This window comes from Hemibagrus wyckioides, linkage group LG23 (genome assembly GCF_019097595.1).
Source record: "Hemibagrus wyckioides isolate EC202008001 linkage group LG23, SWU_Hwy_1.0, whole genome shotgun sequence".
NCBI lineage: Eukaryota > Metazoa > Chordata > Actinopteri > Siluriformes > Bagridae > Hemibagrus > Hemibagrus wyckioides.
The window spans coordinates 13,019,373-13,035,671 of record NC_080732.1 but is presented as its reverse complement, the minus strand read 5'-3'; the positions used below and the strand labels follow the sequence as shown (position 1 = coordinate 13,035,671).

The 16,299-nt window shown below is 36.5% G+C and overlaps 1 protein-coding gene across 2 annotated transcripts in view; it reads right to left on the bottom strand.

Moving 5' to 3' along the window:
- Positions 1–16,299, bottom strand: part of tmem67 (transmembrane protein 67) — a 36,336-nt gene that overhangs the window by 3,141 nt on the left and 16,896 nt on the right. Inside the window, exons 20-30 of one of the 2 annotated variants that reach the window (XM_058376657.1) lie at positions 15,815–15,954; positions 15,549–15,689; positions 13,234–13,314; positions 11,556–11,672; positions 11,348–11,464; positions 10,779–10,883; positions 10,600–10,702; positions 9,775–9,917; positions 5,830–8,297; positions 4,963–5,045; positions 1,901–3,622 (exon numbers count right to left, since the gene is read on the bottom strand). In XM_058376657.1, the coding sequence (XP_058232640.1) occupies positions 8,217–8,297; positions 9,775–9,917; positions 10,600–10,702; positions 10,779–10,883; positions 11,348–11,464; positions 11,556–11,672; positions 13,234–13,314; positions 15,549–15,689; positions 15,815–15,954 (1,028 nt within the window). In that variant the 3' untranslated portion in view covers positions 1,901–3,622; positions 4,963–5,045; positions 5,830–8,216. Of the gene's footprint in view, positions 1–1,900; positions 3,623–4,962; positions 5,046–5,829; positions 8,298–9,774; positions 9,918–10,599; positions 10,703–10,778; positions 10,884–11,347; positions 11,465–11,555; positions 11,673–13,233; positions 13,315–15,548; positions 15,690–15,814; positions 15,955–16,299 lie in introns of those variants that run through there. The other variant, XM_058376658.1, reaches the window with a different exon arrangement.

Sequence of the window (16,299 nt, the reverse complement as noted above, 5' to 3'; positions counted from 1 at the left end):
CAAATAATAACACATTTTAATATATTAACAATTTCTCTTACTTGTATAGACAATATTTGTGGTGATTAATAATAGCTGCAATAACTTTTTTAAAATGTATAGAGATGGAAATAACGAGGAGGGGAATTGATAGGGAATCTATATAGAAAGAAAGAAAGAAAGAAAGAAAGAAAGAAAGAAAGAAAGAAAGAAAGAAAGAAAGAAAGAAAGAAAGAAAGAAAGAAAGAAAGAACAGACCGGATATCATCAGGTAAATTAGCAATAAGAATCACCAGTCATAAAGATAACAAGCAGTTTCATCTTTGTTGTACCAGAAGGAACAAATCATCCTTTTTTTAGTCATCAGAGAACACTGTGGTGTTTTACACGTCTAAAATGGCCGTTGAATTTGGTAAATCTGGTGAATTTACATTCAGGTCTGACATCAGAAATTTCCGAGTCAGCCTAACCAGAAATGAAATTTTGAGGCATGCCCGAACATGCCTATAAATAAACCCAGGCAGAAATGATGCCAAAAATTCAACCAAAACCTGATTATGTTTTCCATTCTTTGCTGACTAAATCCTCATACTATATATTATATACTCACCAAATGAATGAATCAGATGAGACTTTTGGAGCAGCTCTTATGATAAAACAACAGATTGAAACAGTGAAGTTTAAACCAGTGAAAAAACACAACACAGCTCCTCCTCTTCTGATGACTTATTGCTTCCTCATCTGTTTTGTGCACCCTGCTGAAAGACCCTTGTTTTCTAACCTGTTGAAAGGAAGACTCAGCTTCTGAATAAACAGATATACGTATTTTTTTTCTATTAAAAGTAAAGAGATGTCAAGGACTAAAGCTACCTCTGAGGCTTGAGGCCTGATGTCAAAAAGTCAACATTTTATTAATCAAACAAAAAGTCGAGTAATTGAGCAGAGTAACTGTTTAACAAAGCACTGGTTCATCTTTTTATACAGTTCTAAAACACAGTGATCTCACCAAGCTAGATTTTCCCTCTTTTTATTTGACCACACCGTGGCCCCACACTACGTTTTTTGTCTAACGCCCCTTTAATGGTGGTATGATACCACCAGTCTTTCTCTCTGTTTTTTTCTTGAAGTTTATCTTTCTATTCATCCGTTAGTCATCTTGAAGCAAGTCACTTTCTACTTTGTGGCATGGAAGTTATTGTGGTGTCTGAAATTGTCGTTCAAAGTCGGCTGAACGTTTTTCTCACCAAAAACAAAACTTTGAGACAGCCCAAGCCTAATGAGAAATGAAACTTTGAGGCATGCCTGAACAAAATCTTATCACGATGCCAGAACTTAAACCAAAGCTTTAATATTGTCCAATTTCTGCTGAATAAATCTACAGATTGAATTCTGACACACATTTTTACATTTTATATTCAGCAGAAACCTTTCTTTCCAAAGTGATAAAATAAAAATGTTTATAAGGCATCATTTGAGAGGTGATCAGACCTAAGTATAATATCATTTGGACCACTTGAGTCAACAATTGAGTGAATTCATCCTGGCTTTCAGATCAGCTTCACTGCTTCAAGATCAAACCAGTTTAAGAAAACACACCTTCTGCTGAAATTATTGCTTATTCCTCATAAATCCTCGTAAATTAGTCATCATACACTTCCAAATAAACATTGCTTTGCTTCTAAAATATAAAGATATATATTTTTCCATTAAGACTAAGCCTATGTTAATGTCTATATTTAATTCTCACCAGTTTACTTCTTTTAGCGTTTCTCTTGTTTCTTCTTTGCCCTTGATTTTTATTCACATTGGTTAAGAATAAGCAAAAAACTTTCACTGATGAAGGTTAAAAAATCAAAAATCAGCAGTAAAACATTCCATAAATTGAAGTTCATTATAATAAATCAGGAGATTTTTCCAAAAATAGATTTTTAGGATTTTATTTATTGTGTACATGATGCTACAAGTGAATTATAAATAAATTTCATCTTAATAGTGTAGCATATGTTTGAGACACATTTTCTCATCAGTCGTACACAGAACACCGTGTGAGGTGAAACCGTCTGATCAGACTATGAGACATTTGAAGTAAAATATGCCAAAATAATACATAAGAATAATAATAAAGTATAAATACTCAAATATTTTTTCACCCCTGAACACCACTTAAATTACTTGTCCATCCTTTATGCATCTGAACACCACATTATCGGTTTAATTTCACAGATCAGACTGTACTCTAAATTTTAATAGATTCTCCTCATTACATTTTTAATGACGCAAAAAATACCAGGATACCAGAAACATTGACCAAAGTAACAAATGAAATGTTAGCTGATATATATGTATAAATATACAGTAGCATTTACGAAGGTTTTATATATTTAATATAACGAAATACAGAGCTTGAATTGCAAGTTTCTTGATATTTCACGACCATTTGGAGACATTATAAGGAGATTATAAGTCTTGAAAATGTACTCAACATTAGAATAACAGTGCTGACACTGAAGACTCCTTCCATAAATGTTGAACATGTTACAGAAAGATTCACCAAATCAACAATTCAACACTTGTATTATAAGAATGTATAAACATAAACATGTCAGTTGAATTGCAGCCTGCGCTGTCGGAGTTGTTGTTATAGAAAACAGTGCTGTGGCATATTAGTTTCATTCTGATTTTAATGAAGTGGTCTGGGTGTTCGGGTTCGAGTTACAACTTTTGTTTAACTACAGAATCAAGACCAACCACCTCTGAACAAAGATCTGAATTTGTTTTTCAAAGATTAAACTTTCTTTTTAAATACTCTACTTCTGCCATAGCCCTCTGGACAGACATTTCTGGCTCTTTTAACAGATTCACTTGTGCTACCTCACATACACTCAAGTGTTTTAATAGACTTCTGCGACCTAAACGCAGTACCCAGTTCTTCTTCATGTGGAAGGCCACAGCTACTTTGTCCCATACAAAATATTCTGTCCTGTCCAGTGGACTGGGATACTCTACACCGTCCTCATTATCCATCTCCAGGCCGTATTCATAATTATCTGAAGGTGACTGACAGCACCAGGTCATTGTCTTTTGGCTGTACATACACAAATATTTATCAGGCTCGATTTTAACAGGTAGGCGAGGATATTCCCTATAGCACCTCATGTATTGTGGATGCACCAAAACAGAATAGACTATTTCTTGCTTGTAGAGCTTGGTGCCTAACACACGTAGAATCGGAGAAGTTCTCCAGCAGAACTGCTTGCTGTATTGTTTCAGGAGCTCTGTTAGTGGAAGAGTGAAGCGGAAGTTGCCATAACGGGATTCAGTCTGGAATGCAGGAGAAGTGGCAAATTCTTCCAGGTATGGCTGTTTTTGCATTGAGTTAGCAGACATTGAAAGGCTCCACCACAGGAAGCCATCATCACCACCTCTGAATCCATTGTCATTGAAGATTCCATGAAGGCCACTCTTCTCAGTTACATGGCAAACATTGGGCTCATGGAAGACATATTTAGGATAACGGGGAATGCCTTCTTTTCTCAGGTACCGGTGTTCACGGTTTCTCTTTCTCAGCTCAGATAGACTAACATGTGCCCCTTCATAATTCATGTAGTAATGGCCTCTGGAATTTGTGTCTGGTCTCCATTCTCTAAAAAGAAACAATATTGGTTTTAATTTGTCAGATATTTTATCTGTACATGCTTTACTTTATTTAAACATGTTTCATTTTATCTATATAACATGAGGTGATGACACTGAGCTTTATTCACATTATGAGTTTTAAATTCAAAGAATTTAAAGAAAGAAACAATATTGGTTTTAACTGGTCAGACATTTTATCTGTACATGCTTTACTTTATTTATACATGTTTCATTTTATCTATTATATTCCATGGACTACAGATGAAAAATAGCATTTGGCTAAATCTGGCGCATTTACAGTAATGTTTACTAATACACACTCTCCATGCTAAATAACCTTTACATGCTTCATGTATTCATGAATTCAGCGTCTTGAGAGGATTATGTGCTATGGCTTGTAAATTATAATGTATATAAAAATAGTGTTCATCAATAACACTAACACACTTTACATGTAGCAGTTATTTTTCAGTTAAATCATTATTTTTTCTCAACATACTTGGCTTATGTCTCCTTTCATGACTGTCATAATTATAAATGCTTTAATGGTTAAAAGGACAGGAAGCAGCAGGCAAAGTTGATGCTTACTAACCTTTATTACAGATTGAATGTATATTGTTATATATCCAAGATGGGGGGGGTTATTGTTTTTAAAAATGTCAAATATGTAAACATTAACTAAAATATTTATTCAGTGTTTACAGCTTTGACTACATTAGTGTGGTTCACACTTCACGAGAGATTGAAACTACCGGACCTGTTCAGGCATAACAGCATAAGAAATTGGTGATCAAGAACTAACTTTATCCTCGTGAAATAGTTATTAAATATTAAGAACGGAAGTGCTCCTCGAACTGTCGATGTCTCTATTTCATATAAGTCATTAAAATTTTAGAATTTCTTGCTAAAAGTGATTGTAAAAGTTGATGAAAATTTTACTTTTTGATTCTCTGTTTTATTTACTCTATTTCACATTTTTATTTACACAGAAGGAAAAGAAACAAGTTGATTTTGTTTGCGATTTTTTTATGATAAAAATCATAAAAATCTGCAATTTTTTTATAATAAAAAGTCTTCTGCCTGGATTTCAAAACCACACTGAAAATAACCTTTAACGTTTTCTTTTTCAATTCATGACCCAAGAAAATAATGACCAAAAGATAAACAAACCAACATTCTCTAAACTCGAAACTCAGGACTATAAAATCAAGATCATTTCCAACACGAGACTACTTGGTTTATCAAATTAGGCTAAAAAAAACATGTTTAACCCTCAAATTGGGCTGAAGATTTATATTACAGGTTTCTATAATTAAAATATAATTTTATAAATGTTTATTTCATTACCTTACGACAGCCATGGTCACCTCTGTCCTGTACCTTCTGTCCTCAGCGTACAAATAGGAAATGTTACAGTTTCCTCCCAGCCCCTGTAAATTGACGGCAGATTTTTAGCAAAATGAACAAATTCTAAAAAGAATATCCTAAAATCTTAGCAAAAGAAATAAGCTAATCTCAAAATCCAGTTGTTGGGATGTCAAAATATTTACTTTTGACTTTTTTGGATTTTAAGAAAGAAAACCAGGCAGTTCCAAGAGAATCCCCAAATGCTGAGTCTGTGCGCATCTTTTTATACCTTCCTCAAAACACATTACATAAGCTGTCGTTTTTTTTTTTTTTCCCTTTTTGCAAGCCACTCCTTCTCTGGCATCAATATTTACTTAGGTACTTTCCCACTCTATAAAACATTCATGGGACAACAAACCATAAATTATTATTCTAAAAACGTATATACATGTATGTGTGTGAAATTATAAAGAAATTATATACATGTATGTGTGTGTGTGTGTGTAGAAAGAAAGAAAGAAAGAAAGAAAGAAAGAAAGAAAGAAAGAAAGAAAGAAAGAAAGAAAGAAAGAAAGAAAGAAAAAACAGGCAGGATATCATCAGGTAAATTAGCAAGCATACAGTGAGAATCACCACAGTCATGAAAATAACCAATTTCATCTATGTTGTACCAGAAGGAACAAATAATCCTTTTTTAAGTCATCAGAGAACATGATATCAACCTAATGAGAAATGAAACTTTGAGGCATGCCCGAACATGCCTATAAATAAACCCAGGCAGAAATGATGCTAAAAATTCGACCAAAACCTGATCATGTTTTCCATTCTTTGCTGACTAAATCCTCCTACAATATATTATATACTCACCAAATGAATGAATCAGATCAGACTTTTGGAGCAGCTCTGCTGATAAAACAATAGATTGAAACAGTGAAGTTCAAAACAACACAGCTCCTCCTCTTCTGACAACTTATTGCTTCCTCATCTGTTTTGTGCACCCTGCTGAAAGACCCTTGGTTTCTAACCTGTTGAAAGGAAGACTCAGCTTCTGAATAAACAGATATAAATACGTATTTTTCCATTAAAAGTAAAGAGATGTCATGGAATAAAAATATCTCTGAGGCTTGAGGCCTGATGTCAAAAAGTCGACATTTTATTAATCAAACAAAAAGTCGAGTTAACAAAGCACTGGTTCATCTTTTTTGTGAAGTTCTGAAACACACCGATCTCATTGCTTTGAGAACAAACCAGTTTAAGAAAACACACCTCCTGCTGAAATTATTGCTCATTCCTTTGCTTGTAAATCCTGTCTCCATCCCCTCATCTTAAATCTTCAGACACTTCCAAATAATGATTCCTTTGCTTCTAAATATATACATTTTCCATTAAGATTAAGCCTATGTTAATGGCTATATTTAATTCTCACCAGTTTACTTCTTTTAGCCTTTCTCTTTCTATTAATAGTGTAGTATATGTTTGAGACATATTTTCTTATGTCATACACAGAACACCATGTGAGGTGAAACCGTCTGATCACACTATAAGAAATTTCAATTAGTCATCTGGAGTACTTCTACGGCGGCCCTAATTCCGAGGTCAGATGAGGACAGTGACAGAGACTAGAAACAGCCAGTTTCAAGATTACCACATACATCATTTCATATCCAAACAGGAAACACACGAATGAAAGTTGAGAACTAAATGATACAAGAGAACAAAAACGTCTGCGGAAATGCACGAAACCCCATAGCTTAATTTGACAGAGAAGAGGCTTTTCTATTTTTTCTATACAGGCTAAAATAAATTCTAACAAGGTACTGATTAAACACTGAAAGAATGACTTTTCATAGGACACTGACTGGTTAGATATTTACACTAGAAGACGTAGGTTGAATTGATTATCAGCATTGAACCTGCTCTAATTGACTGAAAATCTTATGTGGCATTATTTATTTTTTACTTGTAGGAAACTAGGAGGGTCAATATAGCTGTATTTAAATTCGTTTATTGTTAGTGTTTGCAAATTAAGGCAAATGTATGAAGTTGATGTAGATTTAGGTTTTTAATATAGTGGCATGGTGGTGCAGTGAATAGCATTGCCACCGTTTACTGAATTATGTACTTATTATTTACTGAAATATTTCATTATTTGCTACTATAGCTAAAGCTGAGGTTAAATCCAACTCCAATTCTAAAGTTTAGGTCAAGTTAGGGCAATAGGTTGGACAGAATTTCTTTTCAAGATCTATACTAGTTTCCAAGTCTATTTTTATTTTTGTGTAGACTTGAATGTAAGTGTAGATAAACTAGTCTATATTCATTCATTTCACCTATACAAATTATTCAAGCCAAAGAAAGACAGCTTTTCAGTAAACATGCAGCTATTGGGAATGTGCGCTATTCGATTTATTAAATCATTTTCAGTTTAACTAAATCATTTGCCCAGTTCAGTAAGCATTCATCCAGTTCATCTTATTATTCTGCCCTCATGTCTCTGTTTGGCCTTGAGTGTTTGGGTTCTGAACACAGCTGCAGTTTAATGACAGGAGGAAAATGTTATCTCAGTGAATTTGACCTTGACACGCTTGCTGGAGATACTTGGGCATTCTGAGTATTTCAGAAACTGCTGGTCTGGGATTTTCATAAACAACAGTCTTGAAAGTTTATACAGAGTAACAAAAAGGGTATGTATTGAGCAGCAACTCTGTGGATGGAAATGACTTGTTGCCAGATCTGCCTCCTGCTTCCTGGCTTGATAGCAAGGTTACAGTAACTCAGGGAAGTGGATCAGGTGCTGGAAGGTTGAGAATTTGAATCCCAGTAGCACGAAGTTGCCACTGCTGGACCCTTGAGCAAGGTCCTTAACCCTCAAGTGGTCAGTTATATAAATGAGATAAGGATAAGGGCGCCTGACAAATGCTGTAAATGTCACACAACCCCTTTTTTATAACAGTGGCGAAGAGAGAGAATCATCTCAGACCACACAACATGCTGATGTTCAACATCATTCCACAGCATATACTGTACACACGGTCAATCAATGTAGTGTTTAATGATTGTAGAAAAATACTGAATTTTCTGTACTCTACACAAGAAATAACAAACTATACAAATTAAAAACAAAAATCTAGTTCAAACCACACAAATCCATACAAAACATTAAGGCATCAAAACACAACTTGCTTTGAGTTGGCAAAGTAAGAAATACAATAAAAGTGGTATGAATGCAAAATGTACATGATGAAATAAGTAAATTAGATGAGGAATCTTTTGTCAACCAGAGTTTTTCTGGCCAGGTTCCTGCGACCGGAGACATTTCGAATCAGCCTGAAGACCTGTAGGAACAAATAACACACACATATAGATTGTGATGATCATCTGAATGATTACAGCCATATCCGAGTTTAATCTGTAACTTGTACAAGCTTAATTAAAATTTTTTGGCTTAAAATACAGTGTATACCTTTAATGACGCAATTATATGCAAATGTAAATTGTATTAAACGAATTGGACATATAAAAGAATTAAACTGAGCCAGTGTCATTGTGGAAGCGGTTGAGAGAGGGGAGTACACAGAACTGTGTGTGTGTGTGTGTGGGTGTGTGTGTGTGTGTGTTTGTGCTGAACCACTGAAACTCGACATAATAAATGCACTTCTTGTGAATTCTGCAAATCATTTTCCTCCAGTTTCATTTGTTCCACCCCTGTCAGAACCATCACGGTCATCAGTACATATTAATATAACCTTGCGAATAATTTATAATAGGCCATTTTCGTGTGATCATAAAATTTGTTACTCAAAAACATTCACTTTTGATATTACCTGTCTTAAAATTGGTTAAACATGATTATCATTGGTACATTAACCATACTCAAGGGGATTTCACACTCAAGGGTGTTTAACCCCAGGGTTATTTAGTTCTAAACTCCACTGTTAACCACAGGTAAAGGGACATTTCACACATACTATATGAAACCATAAACCAGGGCTTGTGAAAACCGAGACTAGCAGTTATTTAGACGGTTATTTATCCAATAATGGTTTAGGAAAGTACAGTGAGAAAACAACAGATAATGTCACATTTCAGAAACTCCCACACGCAGACATTGGCTTGGATTGGCACAGTCTGAAAGCAAAATGGATATATCTCTCCCTGGCCTAAGAAGAAAGAGAATCGGAGAGAGAAGGGTCACGAAGAAGACACAAGGGACACAATGTCAACTAGTCTAGGACTAGAGGACTAGAGAACTCAGTATGCCCAAAAGAGGAAACACCTCTGTAAACTCTAAAAGTTTAATATGCTAGACTGTGGGAGTCTAAGACAGATTAGCAGATACAGCAGTGTATGATTTGTGTGTGGGTTTAGAAACTTATACTACTGGAAATTTCTTTTTTTATCTACTTAAAAAAATAAAATTAATCAGATGATTTTTAAAGAAAGCTCTACATTATGGCACAGAGGCCCATTACCAGCAACCATCAGTCCTCTGGTTCAATCTCATGTTAAGTTTACTAAAATCCAAGTCAATCTTTTTTATTAGGCTAAATGATTATTAGAAAACCCTTTTGCATTTACGCTAGCACAGCTGATTAAGAACGCAATAAAAGTGGCCTTCTTTAGGTTCAAAAAGACTTTAACTCTTTCTTTTCATGGTAAGAACTTATCTTAACTCCCTTCATAGAACAGTGAACTACTCCCTTACAGAACAGTGCAAAGGAGTGGGAGGCCCCAGTGCTCCTGGAAACAAAAAAAAACCTTTTGAATGGTAGTGTACATCCTGTTCAGATATCTACACACACATTTACTAACCAGTTGCTGTACATATGTTAGCACAGCTGCCAGAATGTAGTTCTGACTGCCGAGATCAACAACGCAGAAAAAGAGTGTGTCAAAGATCAACAGCGTCGCCTCGTTCCCATAGAAAAGCACCTCTGCAAAGGAGTAAGAGTCATCTGGAGAGAAAACACATAAAGAGACTCCATTTCAGATCACAAATAAGCTTTACATACACCGAATCAGGCATAACATTATGAGCAGTGACAGGTGAAGTGAATAACACTGATTATCTCCTCATCATGGCACCTGTTAGTGGGTGGGATATATTAGGCAGCAAGTGAACATTTTGCCCTCAGAGTTGATGTGTTAGAAGCAGGAAAAATGGACAAGTGTAAGGATTTGAGCGAGTTTGATGAAGGGCCAAATTATGTTGGCTAGACGATAGGATCAAAGCATCTCCAAAACTTGTTGGGTGTTCCCGGTCTGCAGTGGTCAGTATCTATCAAAAGTGGTCCAAGGAAGGAACAGTGGTGAACCGGGGACAGGGTCATGGGCAGCAAAGGCTCATTGATTCACGTGGGGAGCGAAGGCTGGCCCGTGTGATCTGATCCAACGACGAGCTACTGTTGCTCAGACTGCTGAAGAAGTTAATGCTGGTTCTGATAGAAAGGTGTTAGATACACAATGCAATGGGTTTTGGCAGCAAAAGGGGAACCAACGCAATAGTAGGCAGGTGGTCATAATGTTATGCTTGATCAGTGTATATATAGACTTGGATTTATTTATTTATTGTTTTTTTTTTGTTATTTTGTAAATGGACAATAAAGAAATCACAAAACGTCACGCTAAATAACTTACCGTTATAAAAAATGCTTTTGTCCAGGGGTTCAATAAACTCCATTCCGATAACTCTTTCAAAGAGCAGTTTGTCTTTCACAATGTAATCCATCTCACGATGAGCCTGATGGAGAACAAAACGAGTGAGCACATGCGCCATGTGCATGACTGATAAAGGTGAAGTTAAAAAAATGTCTCACGTGGTCAATAACAGAGGCGAGAAAGCGGTTCATGGTGTGATAGGCTTTTGTGTTCTGCTCGAACGGGTTGGCGGAGGCATCGATCAATCTCGAGGGTCCATTTCTCTGTGTGAGGAAGGAAACAACATTAATAATCTGTTCAGTCATGTTAATAAAGGCCTTGTACATCTGCTTTAAAAACATCTTTTTAGCCTCATGTCATGAATTTGTTATAATTGCATTCACCAACAGGTTGATCTAGTATCATTGATTCCCCCACAATGCAGTTCAGCCACCTGCTGACTGTGACAGCTCTGAGATTTTAACCATTGCCTCATTTCCACCTAAAGAGAGACTATTCATTGCTGTTATAACACGCTAGCAATATCTCCATGTGACTTCAGCATGGCACACAACTGCTACGTCTTACAAAAATGACAAAGTTGCATCATCAACCAGCAGATTAGCACCAGAATCACCAAGAGCATCACAATCAACCTCAATATAAAGATAGTAAATATATTTCAGGGTGGATTTTTCTTTGAACAACGTAATTAATATCCAAATCAGAGAAACTAAACGGTGCTTACTCTGCTGAGGGGCTCGAATATACGATCATACTGCGCCCTCAGACGGCTTGTTATGGAGATCTGAAAAGTCTGAACGTCAGAATTAGGTAACAGTCCTCTCTGGCCGCAAAGATTCTCCTACAGGAAGCGTAAACACACATACACACACACAGAGTCCAATTGTATCCCACATCATCATATATAAATTTCTGATTCAAACGATTCTTACCGCCTCTCTCTTCAGGTTGGAGTTCATCTCCTCCATGTTGGTGTCGGCATGGCCGTGCACAGACCGGCCGTGAATGTAGTAGCCAAAACAGCGCAGAGAAAGCAGCAAGACTGATACCTAAAACACATCCAATCACAAAAAAATACGTGCATTTACAATAACTGAGGATAGCAGCTTTATTAGCTACAGATCACCAAGTCCCAGATTTTAATAAGGTCCTAATCAATTATAATTATAATACTTTTTTAATACGTCATCAAGCGTCAGCTCCTCCCTCATTCACTATGTAAGCAAAGCTATGACCATTGAGTGCTTAAAGTGTCCAGGAACTTGAAGTGCACTTCTTCTTGTTGAAGTTTTCAATGGGATCACATTACTCAATATTTAAACTACAAAAGTGATCGAGAATAGTGAATAAATATGCGATTTGGGCCGCATCTTATGTGTGTACTCCCACACGCAGACATTGGCTTGGATTGGCACAGTCTGAAAGCAAAATGGATATATCTCTCCCTGGCCTAAGAAGAAAGAGAATCGGAGAGAGAAGGGTCACGAAGAAGACACAAGGGACACAATGTCAACTAGTCTAGGACTAGAGGACTAGAGAACTCAGTATGCCCAAAAGAGGAAACACCTCTGTAAACTCTAAAAGTTTAATATGCTAGACTGTGGGAGTCTAAGACAGATATAGAAGCAGTGTATGATTTGTGTGTGGGTTTAGAAACTTATACTACTGGAAATTTCTTTTTTTATCTACTTAAAAAAATAAAATTAATCAGATGATTTTTAAAGAAAGCTCTACATTATGGCACAGAGGCCCATTACCAGCAACCATCAGTCCTCTGGTTCAATCTCATGTTAAGTTTACTAAAATCCAAGTCAATCTTTTTTATTAGGCTAAATGATTATTAGAAAACCCTTTTGCATTTACGCTAGCACAGCTGATTAAGAACGCAATAAAAGTGGCCTTCTTTAGGTTCAAAAAGCCTTTAACTCTTTCTTTTCATGGTAAGAACTTATCTTAACTCCCTTCATAGAACAGTGAACTACTCCCTTACAGAACAGTGCAAAGGAGTGGGAGGCCCCAGTGCTCCTGGAAACAAAAAAAAACCTTTTGAATGGTAGTGTACATCCTGTTCAGATATCTACACACACATTTACTAACCAGTTGCTGTACATATGTTAGCACAGCTGCCAGAATGTAGTTCTGACTGCCGAGATCAACAACGCCGCGTCTTATGTGAAATAAAAATTGAGAGTGTAGTGTGTAAAGAGAGTGTGTTCTGTTCATGTGGAATGGAGGCATAGTATATGTGAATAACAATAATCAATATTAACCTATTAACTCTGACAATCAATATTAAAGTCAAACTTTTGGAATGTAATAAAAGTATTATTTTATTTTAGATTCAATCTAAGGGAACAGACTTGTTCAAATGTAATACACGCCTTTTGGTCCTATTCATTTTCACTTTTCATGATGTTAATAATCGCAATGTATTTGAATATTGTCAATATCAGGCAGGCTCACCATGCTATGTTCCTTATGAAAATACAGAACTCTCAGTAATCTTCCTTTGTGTTTTGCTTTTGCATATCAAGCTTGCTGATGATTTTATATAAATATGCTTACATTCTACACACCAGCATACAGATTCGAGCTGCTAGGTAGACTCACGTTGCTGATGGAGCAGAGATCCACAAACTGGCGAATCTTGTCTTCCACAAAGCGCTCGTAGAAAACAGAGAAGAAGATGATCTGAAGAAAAGGAAACACATACCACCTTGATATGGTCACCCCTGAATAAAACAAGACAAGGCTTATTGATATTGTAATTGTCAAAACATCCCCAAAGGGTTTTATTCCACTTCCACCATGGCAATTTGTCTTAGTTATTTTTAATGCTGTGAAACATCTGCAAGACAAGTTCATTTATCACTAATACCTGTTCCCTATAAACAATGTTACACAGCGCCCATAAGGTGGATGATTTATCTTCTCCTGATTTTAATTTGTTTATCATAGATCCTTATATTAATTATTTAATATTAGTTTATACTTTATTATATTCTGTTGTCACACATTTATGTTGGTAACCAGAAGTTTAGCACATCTGCTTCTTATTATCTAGGTTTGTGTGTATGGGTGTGTGTGTCTGGCATTTGGCAGATGCTCTTATCTAGAGTGTGTGTGTGTGTGTGTGTGTGTAAGTATGTAGGACAATGTACTTGAGATTTAACGCATAGAAGAAATCTACTCTATCCAAAACCTGATTTAAGACCCCTGCATCGAGGGCAAAGAGAATAACAGTTTTGACCTCTTATCTAATCCAAGTACTTGGCTGAATTCTCATGAGAACAATTGGTTGTTTATGATAAATTACATAATCATTTATAATAATTCGTGTTAACTGTATCTTTATCTTCTAAGCAGAAAGTTCTTTGTCTGCTTGAAACCCATTGCAAAATATTAGCCCCGTGCAGTAAACACACATCAGTTTGTTAATAGGAGAATAAACATATTACTCTGGAATTAACTGTGTCTCTGTGTCTTTAATAAATGTTAAACATAATTTTTTTTAATAAAGACTGACCATATCTATAGTCTATATTTTCTTTGTTAAATAAGAACCTAGTTATTTAGTACATTTATTATGAATCTTACTATAAAGAGCATCAAACGTGCAAGCCCATGGGAGTCAGCCATTACAAAAAACACCATGTATTTAGAAAGAGTGCACTAATTATAAACAAAATTCCAAACAATAACACGCTACGTACTACATAATCAAGTCGAAAGGTCACACGTGATGTTGGCGGAACTACGGACCCAAACAAACAAAAGCGAACGTGCAAAGGCCAAGGACGTGCAAATAAGTCACTTTTTACTAACAAAAATGTACATATAACTTTGTGTTCTTCCACATGCAACAACTCATGCGCGGTCCTCATTCTACACACTAGTAAACACTGGGTCTGTAGCTCCGCCTACATCAGACGTGACCTTCTGACATGATCACGTAGCTAGTGCTAGACGAGCTTTTGTGGTTAAAAAGTATATAATGTTTTATTTTTCTAAGAAAATGACCGATCGTTTCGCTAGATAAGAGCCTTCTTCCTCGGCTAGGATCGTTTAGAGTTCAAAGTTCAAACTCGCGGGCATCATCGAAGTCCACTATATGGAGAAAAATCTTGAAATGTTTTCCTCAAAAAACATAATTTCTTTATGACTGAAGAAAGAAAGACATGAACATCTTGGATGACAAGGGGGTTGAGTAAATTATTTATATATTTTTGTTCAGGAAGTGAACTTCTCCTTTAAAACACGGATATAAATGACAGATGTCACAGAGCTAAGTAGCTAGAAAAATACCAACAGATGCTACGTTCATACCCAGGTTTTTACAATTTAATAGATTTAAACTTATTTTTGAAGAGAGAAGAAGATAAGAGAACAGCAGCAGCTTGTGCTCAGAGTTGTGAGTGCTCTGGCTGTCTTCCAAATGAATTATTATTGCATTTGTGCTGGTCTGTTTCAGGGACGAAATATGCCATTTTGTTTCTGATTTTATGAATGAAACTTTTTATATTTTGTGATCGCATTTCTCTCTTGTTCCCAGGCTCTGGATCCAGCATGACACTGACCGGGATACAGCAGCTGCTGAATATAAATGAATGAATGAATGAATGAATGAATGAATGAATGAATGAATGAATGATGATGTCAACAATATTTTCAATCCAAATTTTGTGCTATATTTTTGAGAAGGTTATTTTGATAGCATGAACGCAGCATAAGTAAACCAGACCATTCAATTTGTGATTTTTTTTCCCAGACCAATTTGAAGTACAGTTAATACTGTTTTTATTAATGGCCCAGTTATTAAGCTTTATTTTATTGTGTGTGTGTGTGTGTGTGTGTGACTTCTTGTTCCACACTACGAAAAACAAGTAAAAAAAATGAATGTGGTGTGTGTGTGTGTGTGTGTGCACCTGTATGAAACCAATGCAAAGCCACACCGCAGCTGCCACACCGTAGCGCAGTATGCGGCTGTAGGCGGGTATGTATTCCTGAGATGAGCGCTGAAGCTCAGAAGAGGGGTCTCTCAATGCCAGGCTGGAGAATCTCACCACCTGTTAATGCCCATACGTACACACCCATACCACCACACACACACACACACACACACCAACCCAAAATCTAACCATGCACATAAACATACACATACAGTTATGTCTCTTTGTGCAGAGCAGCTCACCTCCAGGAAGAAGAGCACAGAGATAACCTGGAAGGTCGGGTTGATCTTTCGGATTGTCTGGATCTCGTTCCATTCATTAGCCACAAAATACGTCCTCCAGATGCTGACTGTTGGTGCTGCGGTCTTTCCTTCACCACACCCTGAAAACATGCACACATATACACTGATCAGGCATAACATTATGACCACCCTTTCGCTGCCAAAACAGCCCTGAATACTGTGTATTCTGACACCTTTCACCTTCGGTCCCCACATGCATCAATGAGCCAGTTCATCACTGTTCCTTCCTTCGACCACTTTTGATAGATACTGATCACTGCAGCCTGGGAACACCCCACAAGAGCTGCAGTTTTGGAGATGCTCTGATCCAGTCGTCTAGCCAACTAGAACTGGATCCTGGACTTCCTGACTGGGACATCTCAGTTAATTTCGAATTGGAAGCAACATCTCCAGCACCACCAAACTGAGCACTGGGGCCCCTCAGG